This window comes from Frieseomelitta varia, unplaced genomic scaffold (genome assembly GCF_011392965.1).
Source record: "Frieseomelitta varia isolate USP_RPSP 00005682 unplaced genomic scaffold, Fvar_1.2 scaffold_200, whole genome shotgun sequence".
In the NCBI taxonomy this organism is placed as follows: Eukaryota; Metazoa; Arthropoda; class Insecta; order Hymenoptera; family Apidae; genus Frieseomelitta; species Frieseomelitta varia.
In genome coordinates this window covers 106,367-122,660 of record NW_025109751.1, presented here as the reverse complement: position 1 = coordinate 122,660, position 16,294 = coordinate 106,367, and the positions used below count along the sequence as shown (strand labels likewise).

Here is a 16,294-nt window from a genome sequence, read left to right as displayed (position 1 = left end):
GTGTTTGTAAACATACAGAGCTCTAGTACAGAGGAACGTTTTCCAGACCACCAATCCCGCACAAACGTATAAATCGAGCGGCAAAAGATCGACGAGATAGCAATTTGTTCGCGTCAAGGATAGCGACGCGTGTCGTGATTTATAACACACTGCACATGTTTCCGTCCGTTTTTCATTTTTTTTTCATTTTGGGAGACGAATTTCACGAAAGCAACAAGAGAGATTCGACGGATCTTTGCTTGAAAATATCCTGAAACTTGTCCTGAAATTATATTTAGGAAGCAACAGGGAAATATGCCGAGTTAACACTTTACTCTACTCTGTCAAGAATTGTGGCCCCGTGTGTTTCGCTCGCGATCGGTGTTACGGCCCTAGAGTTTCTCACCCCACGCTACTGCCATGAGTTGCAGCAATGCAAGAGAACGGTTGCGGAGACGTCTCCGAAGCGAAAAGAAAAGAGGTGAGAAGAGAAGCGAAGAGAAGAGAAGAGAAAAGAAGAGATGAGACAAGAGAAGGAAAGGAGAGAAGGTAGAACAAAAAGATGGATGAAGAAGAGAGAAAAAGGGAAAAGAGAAGAGAAGAGAAGAGAAGAGAAGAGAAGAGAAGAAAGCAGAAGAGATGAGAGGAAGGGGTTGGTGAGGGAGGGAAGGGTGAGACGTGTGGCTAAAAGGGGAAGAATAGTCGGTGGTGGGGAGAGAGTATCAGTGGCGACGCGGCGCGGTGCGGCGTAGCGCGCGGCACGGCTGCTTGTTCGCGAGAGGGGTGGTGAGGTGGAGGAGGAGGCGTCGGCGCGAACGTCGGAGCTGGCGGGGGCCTGGGGGTGTTCGAGGGTAGAGAACGATGGCGGGAGGTCGAGCCATGAAGTGGGGAAGGGGGTAGGAGCCGCGGGAAGGAGTCGTGCCTCCCTGCCGTCCGCCCGCAGTGCGCGCTACGCGATATCACTGGTCGGTCATGTGTGTGTCACTCTCACGTTCACACTGGTACCGTTCGGAGTGCTTGGTTACCGCGCTGCCGCCGTTACCGTCAACCGAGCAGTGTGTGTCCAGTATACACGGTGTGCGGCCGGAAGTTTAAAGTGCCTCTCGTTCCGTGTCCTAGACGTGGCGAGAGCAGGCGAAATCCTGTCGACGCGGGGAACATCATCGGGGAGACGACGACAACGAGGATTACGGGCGCGCAGGTGGAGCGGACTGTAAAAGGGAAAGATCGGCTGCGTGGTGCGCAACGGAGAAAAAGGAAAAAAGAAGGAGAGGAGAACGACGACGGCGACGACGACGACGACAACGACAACAACAACCACGACGACGATCACGACGACGACGACGACGACGACGACAACGACAACGACCACGACGATTACGACAAGGACGAGAACGTGGACGTGGACGACGAGGACAACGACGACGACAAGGTGTCGAGAAGAGCAAAGTGATATATCGGAGCGGTCGCCGAGACGTTTTCGGTGGTACGGTGTCCAGTGTCCAGACACACGTATGTAGGAGCAAGGAGTGGCTGCTGCTGGTGGTGGCCGATCGTCCAAGGAAGAGAGAAGAAAAGAGGAGAAAGGAGAAGAGGATCGTGCGCGCCTCATGGCCCTGTTGTTTGCTGGCCCGTCGTGATCACGAGGAGAAAAGCGGATCCGAGTGACTGTGCTCTTGGTGTTTTGGTGAAAAATAACGAAGTGGTGATCGGTGCTCGGTTGTTCTTCTCTACGGTTCAGTGCTACGTGGGGTTTTCTTTTTTGGGGGAGAGGCACGCTCGCTGGAGGATCGGAATAGAGGAAAAGAGAACGGCACAGTTCGTGGGGGAGAGAGAAAGAGAGAAAGAGCGAGAGAGTAAGACAGCGAGGGAAAAGGATCGCTAGACACAGGGATAGAGATAGTGATAGAAGAAGAAGAAGAGATAGCCAGAGAAGTGAAAAGGAGAGGTAGACATATAGAAAAGTGTAGAGAAGGAGAAAGGGTGATTCGAAGACCCGGCTGGCGATCCGAATTCGCGGATTCGACACGCCGCGGTTGCCGATCCATAATATGGCGTACAAGTTTCGCGAAGAGATCGTGGGAAAGAGGTTTCTCTCGGTGAGTGGTTTCACCAAGCTAAAGGTGAATAAGATTAGTGAGTGGGGGTGGCGTGCAGGGGTGATTCGTGCTGCCAGTCACAGGGATAACGGCTGTCATGATCTTCAGGTGAGTCCGTCGTTCGTTAATAAACATTTCTCGATTGTTCAATTCGTCATCGTCGAGACACGGCAACTTGAGTTTACGTAAAATGACTTTGGTTCGATGCATGCGGCCTATCTGCGGCGTCGTGCGCGTGACACGCTGCTTCTGTTTACATTAGCGGCCGACCTTTCGAACATTCGAACTTTGCGTTCTACCATCTACTTCACCTCGATTTGGCAAGCCCGCGTTTTCTTTAACATCGAAAGAACCTTGTGCGATGGCGAGTTTTTTTCGCGGTCGATACTACATTCCGATCAGAAAACTTTCTGAATATTGCATAGGTTTTTTTTCCCTCCAATGGTTTTCTCCTTTCATTGATTCCTCACGACATCTGACAAAAGATTCCTACAACAATAGCGAAGAGCCTAACCTATAAAAATTTTCGTTCGACGGTATTCGAAGAAACTCCGAAAACGGGCAGCACGATTACGTAAACACGTGCTTTTTCATATTTTCGTGAATTCTAAGTCCGAATATGCAAATAGCAGAGACGTTAATATTAATGTCTGCTCACACTCTGATATATCATTTGCTAGTCAAATTTAGGAAATATTTCAGAGCTCGTCGCTTTCAATGACGCTTTTTAACATTTGCGCGTCGAAAGTTGGAAATGAAATTAATAGAAACAATATAATTAGTCAGTCAAAAAAAAAAAAAGTCATGTGACGCGGTGGTCGAAAAGCAGAAATGATTTATTTACAAATATATCTCTTTCATTCTGACTTTGATGATTAAAAAAATTTTTTAAATTCTTGGATAACTGTTATTAAATCTCAATAAATCTCTTACACATGTTTGGATAATATATCTATGAGATTCAAGAAACAGTTAATGAACAGTAATTCCATTTCTAATAATAAGATACTAATTATAACACAGATATTCATAGCTAAAATAGTGAATCCTGATTAAACACAATATTCAATTGGACTATCCAATAGACTACGAATATTCACGTAAATTCATATTTGTATCAGCACAATTAAATAACAACTGCAACAATGTACGATTATTTTTGTATATTTTCGCATTGAACATTTTGCATATTTTGCCATTATTACGTGTATTTCGAATATTTTTAAATTCATTCCAATTCAAATAAAATTTACTTTTATTTATATAAATGTATAAATATTCGTAATCTATTTATAAGTTAATTTCAGCATTTTATTACGGAGTATCTTTCATATTTCATTTTGGAACACATCAATTTACTCTCGTTCAAAATTAAAACGAATATCATTTATTTTGTTTAATTAATATCGTACTAATAATATTGAACTTGTTACATCTACGTGACACTGTGTTTTTTAAATATCCTAACGCCCAGTCGAAAACATATAACATTCGTTTATCAGTACTTGTTGATTCTCACGGTGGTCTAACCATCCTCAAGATTATGTACTCTTTCGGTAAATCGTCTTTAAATTGACAATTACTCCGTTTGCAACTTTTCAAATTTCATTGGCCGAGTCTCGTTCGTTACAGCACAAAAAGAAAGAAAGAAAAAAAAAATAGAAATAATCGAAGCCAAAGGCGATAGTTACCAGAACTGGGGAATTCTTACGTCATGTGTATCTCGCGGGGCAACTACATATAAATCGATCGATGTTATCACGCGTTCGCGATCCATTAAGAAGCTCGATCGGCGATAAACAAGTTTGAACGATCGCCAAAACGCGAGCCGTGGTAAAACAGAAAAGCGAGAGGCGCGTTGCTTCTGTCAGATTACATAAGCCACGCTTTCGTGCGATTCGCTTACCTGGGAGCTTCCTTTTTTCGTTATCGCGATGTCAAGTCATAACTATTTCAGTTTTCGAGGACGTCGTCGATGACATGTACCGCACACGTTAGGTACATACGAAACGTAACCAACCTCGCGATCAGGTTTTGTCAATTATACCGGCAAAAGGCTGCGCGATCTTGTCACGCCAACAAGATCCTCCAATTTTCCTCGAACAGTTTCTATTCGTCAATTTTTCGTTTTTTTTCTTTTTTAATTTTTCGTCACCGTCGTTCAAAGAATTTGTCGAAGAGTCATTTGTTCTCAACGTCAAGCCGCTGCATCCTAGATTTCTACGTAGCGTCCACATTGAAAACAGAGATCTGAGGTCTTCACTAATAATAATTTTCAGTTATGCAACCGAGATAACTGAAATTATCGCACGATCGCGCGTTTGCCGGTTTAATAAGGGAATCCTTCATAACAAAATTATATCGCGGACCTGCACGAAATTCAATGACAATTTGAAAAATCCAGCTTCGTCACGTAGAATGATTTTCCTTTTTTTCTTTCTTTCTTCTTTGTTTGGGTGGAATTTAATATTTATGAATAATTCATTCGATGATATTTACAAGTGTAAAGTCCTCGATTCGAGACGGTCACGTTGTTCGGCACAATTTTTAACGCGCCAGCATTTCGTTTTATTATATCTTTTCTTTTTTTCCTGCGACGAGCTTTTCCGAAATCGAGCGAGCGAAACCAACGAAGTTTAACAGCGACTGTTTAATAAAACGCGAACGTTAGGCTTGTTCAAAATGAGTATTTTTCAAAGGGGATAAAGTTCCTCGCGGCCCGGCCTCTCAACCGAACGAATGTCCGCTACATTCGAAATGAAATTTTAATATTAATATTAAATATTTATGGTATTATAACGGGAACATTAATATTCCCTTTTGACCGGAAAACCGATCGTATACCTAACGTTGGATATTATATACGACAGATGAAATTGTTTTGTTTGCGGGAAAGCGACATTAATTCTCTTCGCCATTCAGTACGAATTATTTAAATATAATTTTCAATTCGTTCTGAGCACGTAGTTTCGTTCCAAGGAAAATATTTCAAATATCTCTTTACGTTCGAATATTTTATTCGATCAAGGTTTTGCAAAACAACCGATAATTGAAAGGGGTAATTACAATTTCTTCGTTCAATCGGCAGATTATTGTTTGAGATTGTTTATCGAGGGACAATGTTACAGTAGCAATGTATTTAACTATCATCTTAAACTTCAAAATGGTAAATTAATCCGAAATTAGTTTGAAAGTTTACAGTTCAACGACGAATCGCTGATTAGAATTATTGATTTAAGCTATATATTAAAAATCGTAGCGGTGGTACTGTTTAAATATGACAAATTTTAAAATCGTTCAATTTTAAAAATCAGTTCAATAGCTTTCGTGAATTTTATCATAGCGAAGAATGAAATTATCGCGGGCTGCATTTTATATATTCGTAATTTTGCAAATTGAGACATATTTTATTACAGTGAATATTTTATTATGGCGTAAGAGTGAAATTATCGCGGTTGGATTTTATTCGTAACATTTTGTAATTGAGAGGCATGTTTTATTGAAAGTCGACGGTGGTGTATGTATCAATTCTGCTGAATTATTCTAGTTATTCTATTGTACGCGCCGCGGCGTGTGTATGTACCTAATATTTATTTTAAATCGACCAGCATGAGCTTTCGATTAGCATTTCAAGAACTCAGCCCCGGCTACTCTAGATATTCTAAATGTTTTAAGCATCGAGCCAATTGCAGGCTATTCCAGATATTCTAACTACTATAAGTGTTCTACTATTCATACTGCGTACTACTCCAGATTGACAAGATGCTCTAGAAGTTCTACGCGTTATGCTTATTAGAACTTGAATATTCAGGCGTTATGAGGAATTTCGCATTGTCGATTACTACGGCTCTACAAGTTAGTATTATTTTGCGGATAACAGTCGTTCACGAAGGCGTTCGCACGTGGCTGGAAACATTTTTTGTCAATTCGAAATTTCGTTAAACTGAAACGACTTGTTACGTTTCGGAAAATTTGGAAATGTACGGAGAATTTTGTCATAATAATGTACATAGAATTTTATGACATAGATTATATCGTAGAACATTTTGAAACGTGTATAGAAGTCACATATTTACCGCAAGTAAATTAATAAAGAAAATGTTAAAGTTGCTCTCTAAATATCGAAGATTGCGATAAACGTGCGTTAGTAGTACTAATTGTACACGCTGGAACAGCTATTTAATAATATAAAAATTTGCTCGTTATTATTTGAAATTGTGAAATAAATACACGATAGTGCAAACGGTAAAGAATAATACAATAATACAATATTTATAACTACGTTTCTCTTTAATTATCATACATAGTGGTGTCCAGTGAAAGAAATAAATAGATGGAAAAAGAAATATAACATCGAATTAAATCTGATCCAGTATCACTTTCGTATAAAATTATCGTGCATTACTATACTAGATAACCGACTATATAAAAACAGTTTCATAATTCCTGCGAAATATATAACCAAACTCAGACTCGTTTCAAAACCAAATGAATTTCGATGAAGTCGTGTCAGTCGTCAACAGTGCTAATAAAGTTTGAAAATCTTTTGCATAAATGTTTCTGCAAGTACTGACACACAAGTGTTCGCGAGACGTTTTACGTAATTGGTAGACTGCAGTATATTCATGTGCAAATGCATATTTTTATGAATGCAACCTGATTGACTATGGCCTAGGTGGATCTTATTCTTTCAAGTACAGTAGATACAGCTTAAGTTTTTTTACATAGGTTCCAAATAAAAATCTGTTTCATCTTCCAAACGATAGTAGCGCGTTTCCTACTTTGGATATTTGACACACCATTTTCCCTATGCACACGTATGTAACTCACGTTGAAATTTCTTGTAAACGTATGGAAATCCTCAGTGGATTGATTGGGTTTGTTGGGCTCGAAGATCAGTGTCGAATTTATCTGTGAATTTACGGTGGCGCCAGCGAGTATCTGGTCTCTGGAATGAATTTAGTTGACATCTGTTTACTATTTGCCAGTCGGAGGTCATTCGCTGCGCTGGCATCGAGCCGTGGTCCGAGGTCATTGAATGCGAAGCGTTTGCGGCGTTCGCTTTCTCCTTCCTCGAAAATGATACGATTCTGCTTGATCGCGCGGATAAAGAATAGACTTTACACCGTGTGCTCCGCATGCATGTGTACGTATTCTCTCGTACGTGGCTCGTAGGTGTCGATACGTCGATTCCGGCGAAAGCCAGTCAACTAACGGATGCAGCATTTTCCAGATAGAATCAGAAATGCTGGAACAAATTAATTGGCCCTAGATGTGCTCGTTCGTTTCCCCGCTCGAGCGTTGAAATCCATCTGTATCACAATTAACGCGTATCGAAAATAAATATCGTATGTAGTGGCTCGCGAAAAGTACTCGAACGTATCTACTCTCTTCATGCGTTTTCGAACGTTTTGGAATTTCATTAATCTCGTTGCAACGAGCGGGCTCTGTGTTCGCGCGAAATTCAAAGATGCATAAAATACACAGAACATACGATAAAAGAACGTAATATTTATTACGACGTTTAATGGTCCATTAAATGGTTTAATTTTTGTACGTAGTTACATGATGATAGTTTTAATGAAATCTCGTGGTGTGTTTGTAGAATGTTTCCATAAGCGTTCGCACACTTTCTGTTTCAACGAGATAGTTTTCTTCGTGGTCACATGAAAACAAGTGACTGAATGGCGTAGGAAATTCAATGTGTTTGAATTTGGTGTAAAAATGGCACCAATAAATACTTTACTTTAAACGTTTCATACATATTTGCTCATTATGTATCGTTCAATCAAAAAATAATGATTCTTTTGGAGCAGTCACGTTATTACAATAGTGTGTTTGTCACGTAATATATTTATGATTTATAATAATTCATCGTAGACACAGCAACTTCGTTAACAGATACTAAGACCCAGCCTCATCTGTGTTAAAATTTCTCTCGCCGAATCGTCTCACTCGTCGACAAACTTCTCCTTCGTTTATTTACAAAAAATTCCGACAAACGTCTCTAACGTCGATACGATTGGAAATTTCCCACGAACTTCGTCAATTTCGTACGAGAAACAAGAACAGCTGACCCCTCGCTGATTCTCGTTGGCAATCTCGAAGAGAGGACCGGCCCCGACTGTAGAAAATTGCACGAAAGTGTTAGGTTCACGGCCCTCGTACGTAACTCCGTCGACCGCAAATTTCGGGGTCCGGAGTTGCCAATAATTTCGGGGTTATCGGTGAGTCTCTCCCCTCCTTCTTTCTTCCACTGGGATACGTACTCCACGGAGATTCATGCGCTTCGTACGTGCTGCATAACGGTGCTTCGCCATGGACGTGGCAGGTGCACGAAAAAGGCGGTCTGTTTCCCAGCGGTTCGGCCGAGACGAAGCTGAGAGGCGGGAGAGTTGTGTAGTTGTTTCGACCCATTTACGACTGATGGAACATTGATATTCCTCTCGGATCGGTCCTTGATATCGTATCGAGGCCCCTCAGATCCGTGAAATAAGTCAAGGGACCCGAATTTCGTTCCTCGGCCAATCTCTCTTGCCAAACGCCGCAGTTTCTTAATCTTTCAAGCGTTTAGCTGGTTCTAAACTGTCGCGGAGACAATCTTGCTTGAAATAAATAAAATAAATAAATAGCGTGTGATAATGTCATTTCAATCGTTTATCAATACGTGTATCAAAGGATGAATATGAAATATTTAGACTTTTGATCGTTTTAGTGGACAATCGAAAGGTTAACTGATCTTTGGAATTCAATATCGTTGGTGAACCGACAGCAAAAGTCAGACGAGTTCTTCGTTTCTAGAGTAATGTTTCCGCGAGTAGCGCACTACATTGTTTTTTAATATTTGAAGTCACATTTCATCGTACCATTTATTTTTATTTGTTCTACATATGTAACGATACCATTTATTTTTTTATTCGCGTATTGTTTGTAAACGTCATTCAGCAGGAAACTAAAAAAAAAAAAAAAAAAATTTCTGTCATCGTGGTCAAAAACAAATTACACTCACCAAGTATATATATATACATCCGGAGACCAGAAGATTTCTCTGTGATTTTTGTATAAATTCACGACTCGATTGAAGGCATTATTTTTACAGTTTCACGAACGAAACGTGCAATGGTTGAGAAAGTGAACTCTGAAATTTTCTCCAACCTTTTTCCCACCGCAGCTAAGGGGACCAAATTGGAAACACACTTTTAGTCCGTCTGCACAAACTTTCATAAAACATTAATTACAGAGCTTTCGTCACCGAAATAGTTACTTAGACAGTGATTGCGCTAATTCTTTCAGATTGAGGACAAATGTTAAAAAAAAAAGAAAAATCTTCAAAAAACACGAAATTTGAGTTCCTTGACCTCCCCTCTTGCATCGCCTGTGTACACGATATTTCAGATCGGCGACGATCTCGGTAATCGCTCCAATTTGCGTTTCGCGACACGTTTCGCGAGTTCTTGCTAATTTGCGCGGTTGCGTGCGGCCGGCCGAGTCTACTCAGCGAAATTTATTAGCTTTGTCATAGCGCGTTTTCGACTCGTGCCAGGTGACGAGCGCCTTCGAGCGTCACTCGTGTCTTCGAAGAACGAAACGATCGGGATATTTCACACCTGGTGGACATTTCGTGCAAATTGAAAATTTTTTCAGCGCTGAAGTGATCGAAAGTCACTCTGTTGCATCGATTTTTGGGATTGATTCTGTTTTCATCGTCGTAGTTTTTGCGATGCAGTGAAACTCTGTTCTGAAATTGTCGCGTAACAAGTAGTTTGTGTAATTGTTGAGTTCGTACAATGATAAGAGTCGCCTGATTCTTAATAATTTCATTAATTTGCTCAATGTTGCAGTTTCAGTGCAGTTTTTGTTATCTTTACAAAATTACTCAATAAATTCGACTGTTCTACCTTGGATACATGGTATTATCGTTATATATGGACGATTATAGTCCTTGGTATTTGGATGGTACGGATGAAATATCTCACCCATGCACTATCGTTCGTGGAGTGCCATGTGTCATAATTAATTTCACTAATCAATTCGAGATGTTTCGTACGATAATTTGGATAAAAGGCAAACTTACGAATGAAAGGGATTCTTCCTCATCTAAAATATCAACAGCCAAATGTTGAACATTAAAATTTAGTAGAGTATTCTAATAAATATACCAACGAACGTGTCTTCGATGATCAGAAATTGCGAATAGCACTCGGATCTAAAAGCACACAAAATAAACAATATAATCGTTTCGCGATCAACCACGAATGATTGCGTGCATTTAAAAAAAAAAAAAAAAAACAGAAAATAAAGGAAGACGAGGATGGCGAGGTCTTTCGTAATTTACGCTCCATTTGTTGAGAGGAATTCGAAGGAAAGCCAGGATTCTCCTGGCTGTGAAAAGAGCGAGATTTCTTTCGTCCTCCTTCGACACTTCTCTTTTCTCCCCCGCTCTCTGGCCGTTCTCCTCCGCGGCCTCTTTTCCGTGCAAGAATTCCATTCACCTTAAGGTGCAATAAAACGGGGAATAGCGCCTACCATTGCAGGCTCTGCCGCGCAAAAAAGAATGTCGCGCATTTATTTAATTTCGCGACTAAAGAAAAAAAAAAAAAAAAAATAAAAGAGGAAAATACCTATCGATGGTGTTTTTCAAATCGAGCGACTGGTTCGGAGGACTTGCGGCAAGAATAAGCTTCAAATTTTTCGAATTTTCCTGTCAATTCGTTTCGTGTAATAGGCGATACAGTGATACGTGTACTCTGATGCAGTTACTCTACGATTATTATACTGTTATTCACGAAAGTCTACATATGTTTGTCAAGGATATTAAATATTTCATATTATATTAATTTTACCTATTAAAGTTTCGAAAAAATGCTTGTAATTTATATTATATGATCTAGGATAAATTATCTGTAATAAATCAATTGATTAATTTAAAAATTATTACAACTAAATAAACTATTGTTTGAATTTAATGTTCACACAAGTTATTTTAATTAATTGATTGAAATATAATCTGTAGAAGAAAAACTATTAATGTAATTCTTTATAAATTAAACAGTACGTATAAAATGCAATCTTATCGTTATAGTCAAAGTAAATTTTGTTTAGCGCCTAATTTTTATAAAATTGTCAAAGTGATCGAATTTTAGTTGACAAATTAATTAAGATTCCCTTTCGTTTTAAATACTTCAGATTTGATAGATATATGTAGACTTCTGTGATTTAAGATTCTTTTGCAAGTATACGCTCATAACATAATGAATACTTGATCAAAAAATATCAATATATATAATATATATAATATATAATATTATAATATATATAATAAATATATAAATTTATTATATATATAATATTATATATATTTAAATATATAAATTTAATATATATATATAATCAGTATGTAAAAATATAAAGATATATAAAATATATAAAAAAATATAAAATATGAAAATTAAAGATGCTGGAATATTCTTTCCCTTTCTTCGACAAAGACAAACACGGAACAGCCCCCTCCCCTCTCCCCAATTACAGATATTACTTCACACTCGTCGGAAATTAATTAACTGCAAGTTTAAAAGCGTTCGTTCAAAGCGAGACGAAGGTAGAACGTGTCTAGCTTTGCGCCCTCTTCTCACCAGGAAATTCACTTTGCCTTTTCCCCCTGGCCTTCACCCTCTTTGGGTTCAAAAGAGTCGGTATCATTAGCCATGGGAGATGGTGGCGGTGGGCTCGAGAAGATGTTGTCCGCGTAGGAGTCGCGTGGACCAGGCCTCTTTACAAAATCGCTTCCTTGGTGGTGCTTCGAGTCGTCCCTTACACTCTGTTGCTCAGAGAGGGAGATTGACTCAACCGGATGCTTCCAAAACTCCATCGCACATAGGAAAGAAACTCGTAGACTGTGTAGACAGTGGCGGATTCAGCTCGGCTCGTTAAGATCGCCTGACCATTCGACCGAGTCCGGTTAACGAGCTTTATTTGGCAAGCAGGAAGAAACTTTGCCTGCGAACGGGCTGTATATATATTTCCGCTTTTATCTCCGTTTTTGTTTCTTTTTCTCTTTTCCTCTCGTTGGTTTCGAAATTTCGTCGGGATGGAGGGACACAGTCCTGTTACATTATTCTACAAATAGCGAATTTTTGATGTTTCAAACACAGTTTCATTGGATTTCGTGGTAGTTAGTTGATTAAAATTTATTCTTCTCGCTTTCGTTAAATTCAACTGTTGTTTTATCTTGGAAACGCCGTAACAATTTCCTAATTTAGTTACCTGATTCTGACATTTGTAGTTTATAGTTAACATTTGGAGTTCAATCAGTAATCTCAATAAAACATGAATTGTAGATCACATTTAATATTGCAGTTGCTTCCTAGGTTCGAAAGAGTTTCAATGTTACGTCTTTTCTTTTCTTTTTTTTTTTTTTTTTTTTTGAGAAATTAATACCATTAACCAAAGTTGTGGCTGCTGTGGATTCGACTGCTTAAGAAGGGTAACGGATTTTACCACTTAACTGAATGAAGCGGCCAACCAACTAAAACGGTATCCTGCCTAAAACGGTTAATTGACCAAAATAGTTGGGCAACGTAACTAATGCCGGTTGAATGGGTTAGATATTGGCCCCGGTTATTTCATTCGAGTTCCTAAGGGTAATAATTCCGTTACTATCTTCCGCCTATCCATAATTGATCGTCGACACTTTGTTATCTAACCGGTAAATAGGATTCTAAAATCTCACTGTATTTGGAAAAATAAATACTCAAAAATAAAACTGTGTTGGACACTCGTGGAAATTTTGTACACACATATTATAATTTTCACATTGGTGAAGTTTGAAACGACTTTTGGGCATATACGCAGAAAATTATTTAAATGATTCTACAGAATTGTATTTTTTTTTTTTTCAATTTAGTTGAATTTTATTCTCGATCAAAGAAGAATATAAGACCAAAAGATGGAACTCAAATTTGCAAAAATATATAATACACTTGTTACAATATCTAGTAAGTGAAACAATGTAGATTCCGTCTTTTATATCACGTTTATAAAAATATCCATTGACTTACTACGTATGTACTGCATATGTCGTCTTCAAATTTTACTATCTAATTAAACCTTGATACAACACATATAATTGAAAACGATCATAATATGTTGTATAATTTTTTTCGTCTCATCAATGGAAACTGAAAAATTATAAAATCGTAAAACAGAGCCGCAAAAATCAGGCAGAATTTGTTTATTTGTTTCTCAATGAATCAGCAGACGTGGCTCGCGACTTAATTTGCTAATCAAACTCAAATCAGGCCATTTGCTCGGTAGTCGGAAGGTCGCTGTTTCGAGCGATATCGCACAGGGTCAAGTGACTGTTTCCACAAGCGATTTACGGTCGATATTTCAAACTTTCTCCCGCAATTTCATTATCGGCGGTATCATCCGCATATTCGCGGTATCGGGATCGGTTAAGTAACGACGTCAGCTTAATCTAACGCGTTATCTAAACGCGTCGGGCGGCTCGAAAGTCGCCCAACGTCATCGCAGTTACATCACGTCGATCGTTAAATACTTGGGACGTTACGATAATCGGTCGTGTTCCAGAAATTAGCGGAGATGAGACGATTATTTCGCACAGAATCCGGCGAAGATCGCAGTTGGAGAAAATCGGAGCTTCGTACCGATTAGACAAAGTTCATGACGTGAAACACGTGGTACGATTCAGTAATAAATTATTGTATTTTGCTTTTCCAAATGATATAATTGATATATATATTTTTTAATATATTTTTTAATTAAATTTAATTTTAATTTTTTTTAAATAAATAAATAAATATATATATATATGTGTGTGTGTGTGTGTGTGTGTGTGTGTGTGTGTAAGGAAATACATATGTCATGTTTTTGGAGAACAGAATAATATTTGATGAGATAGCAATGAGTAAAATATACTTTAGGGATGAGTGTAAATATTAAATGTAAATTGCACTATAACTGCACAGTATAAAATATATTTCAGGATCATTGTAGCTAATATTGCAGATTATTCACATTCATAGTCGTGAACTTTTTTTTCTTTGTTTAGGAAATTTAAGATTTCATTTAAAACGCTGATAAGATATACATCGTATTTTTTTTTAAATATCTGAATGAATTCTTCTTTCCTAGGTTACTTTCAATTTTCGATAAAAGTTTCCATACCTGGAGGGGCTGAATTTTATCTGTGTAACTTTCTTTCCAGTTAAGAATTACTGTACAAAGATCCTCTTATAAGCAGAGGTATTTTCATTTACCGAACTCTTTAAGTTTCACCAGCGTGAAAAAATTACACGCTTTATTAAACAAACAGCTAAATGAAATAATATAATATTATAATATTATATAAATTATATCATATTATATTAATATTTTAAATTTAATTATATTATAAAATTATATAATACTTATAATATATAATTATTGATATTATAATATATAATTATTGATATTATATATAATTATTGATATTATAATATATAATTATTGATATTATAATATATAATTATTGATATTATAATATATGTATATATTATACATTTATATAATACTGGAAATAAAATATATAATACGAAGAAATCTTTTTCAAAACTAGTCTAGAAATTTCATCATCGCATCATCGTCGTATATATATATCAAATCGGTATATCTTCATTAAACAAACAACTGATTGAAATTTTAATAGCCGTTCAGAGTACGTGCAGAGGCAGATAACGAAACATTATTAGTTAAAAATTCTTGTAATTTATCATTAGTTACGTCATTTTCTCGCCATAAGTGAATTTATGAAATAAAAGTCACTCTTCTCGAGAAATCGAGTATCAATCACGCGCCTGCGTAGTGAAATCGATTTCAAAATTCACGTACGTCCAACAAAAAAGAAGCAATTTCATCCGCGAACGATCGGACGATCCGTCCTTCGCGCAAACAACCCGTGAATTTGCATGAGAAATCCCAGCGAACTTTCAACTTCCAGCGTGATGCATTAGTATACCGCGCTGGTCTCGCAAACGAATCCGTTTATCTCGTTTTGAGGAGGCCTGTCTGTCCATAAATCTCGGGACGCAGCCTCGAAAACATTACGTTTTCAACGTTGTCGACGAGTTAGCGTTCGCTTGCTTTTGATTTTTTCAAAAAACCGCCCGCGCGCGCGCGAACGTTTGGGGAATGTTGCACGTCAGCAACGACGCAACCGGACGCAATCGACGAATTGGAAACGCGTTGGATCCGCTCGTTACCCGTGGTTCAACGACCTCGGAGGAGATCGAACCGCGTGAAATCCCGCGTCACGTTTCGACCCCGGCGAGAGTATCAATTTTCGTTGTGCAAATATCCAGTCGTAATAATTGACGTCGAAACCGATCGGCCACCGTTATTTTCGAGGGCCCTATCATTATCGCGGGGCATTCTAATATTAAAATCCGGGTGCAATGGCCCCCGGTACCGGCTCGAGGATGCACGCGGCCTCGGACTACACGTATCTACAGGTAGCGATGGGATTCGAGAGACGATTCGAAGACTGCCTCGGAGTCTGATAAATTTAATACCATCGACTGACAAGCTGGTGTCTTGAAAGTCTCGATCTTCGAAGCGTTGGAATTCTTGAGAGTTGGCAACGAGATCTGAAACACCTGGGATTATTCTATCAGACGATAGTTACGTCGAAGCTTAAGTTGGTTTTGAGTTTCAAGTCTTGAAAGTCTTAATTTTGAAATCTTGGAGACCTCGAAAGTCTCGAGACTTTAAATTTATAATATATCGCACGTCGGGTGATACATTGTAATCATATCAAACGTGAGTCGAAGTTTTGAAACTTTTGATGATTCTGACAGGCCTTGAAAATTTCGAAAATCTTCATTTCGGAAGTTTTGGAATTTTTGAGAGTCGGGAACAGATGGCAACGAGATCTGAAACACCTGGGATTATTCTATCAGACGATAGTTACGTCGAAGCTTAAGTTGGTTTTGAGTTTCAAGTCTTGAAAGTCTTAATTTTGAAATCTTGGAGACCTCGAAAGTCTCGAGACTTTAAATTTATAATATATCGCACGTCGGGTGATACATTGTAATCATATCAAACGTGAGTCGAAGTTTTGAAACTTTTGATGATTCTGACAGGCCTTGAAAATTTCGAAAATCTTCATTTCGGAAGTTTTGGAATTTTTGAGAGTCGGGAACAGATGGCAACGAGATCTG

The 16,294-nt window shown here is 38.4% G+C and overlaps 1 protein-coding gene across 2 annotated transcripts in view; it reads left to right on the top strand.

Annotated features, from left to right (window-relative positions):
• Positions 1–861: 861 nt before the first annotated feature.
• LOC122526862 (probable JmjC domain-containing histone demethylation protein 2C) overlaps positions 862–16,294 on the top strand; it is a 104,684-nt gene continuing 89,251 nt past the window's right edge. Inside the window, exon 1 of one of the 2 annotated variants that reach the window (XM_043650466.1) lies at positions 862–2,186. In XM_043650466.1, the coding sequence (XP_043506401.1) occupies positions 2,031–2,186 (156 nt within the window). In that variant the 5' untranslated portion in view covers positions 862–2,030. The remainder of the gene's footprint in view (positions 2,187–16,294) is intronic. The other variant, XM_043650465.1, reaches the window with a different exon arrangement.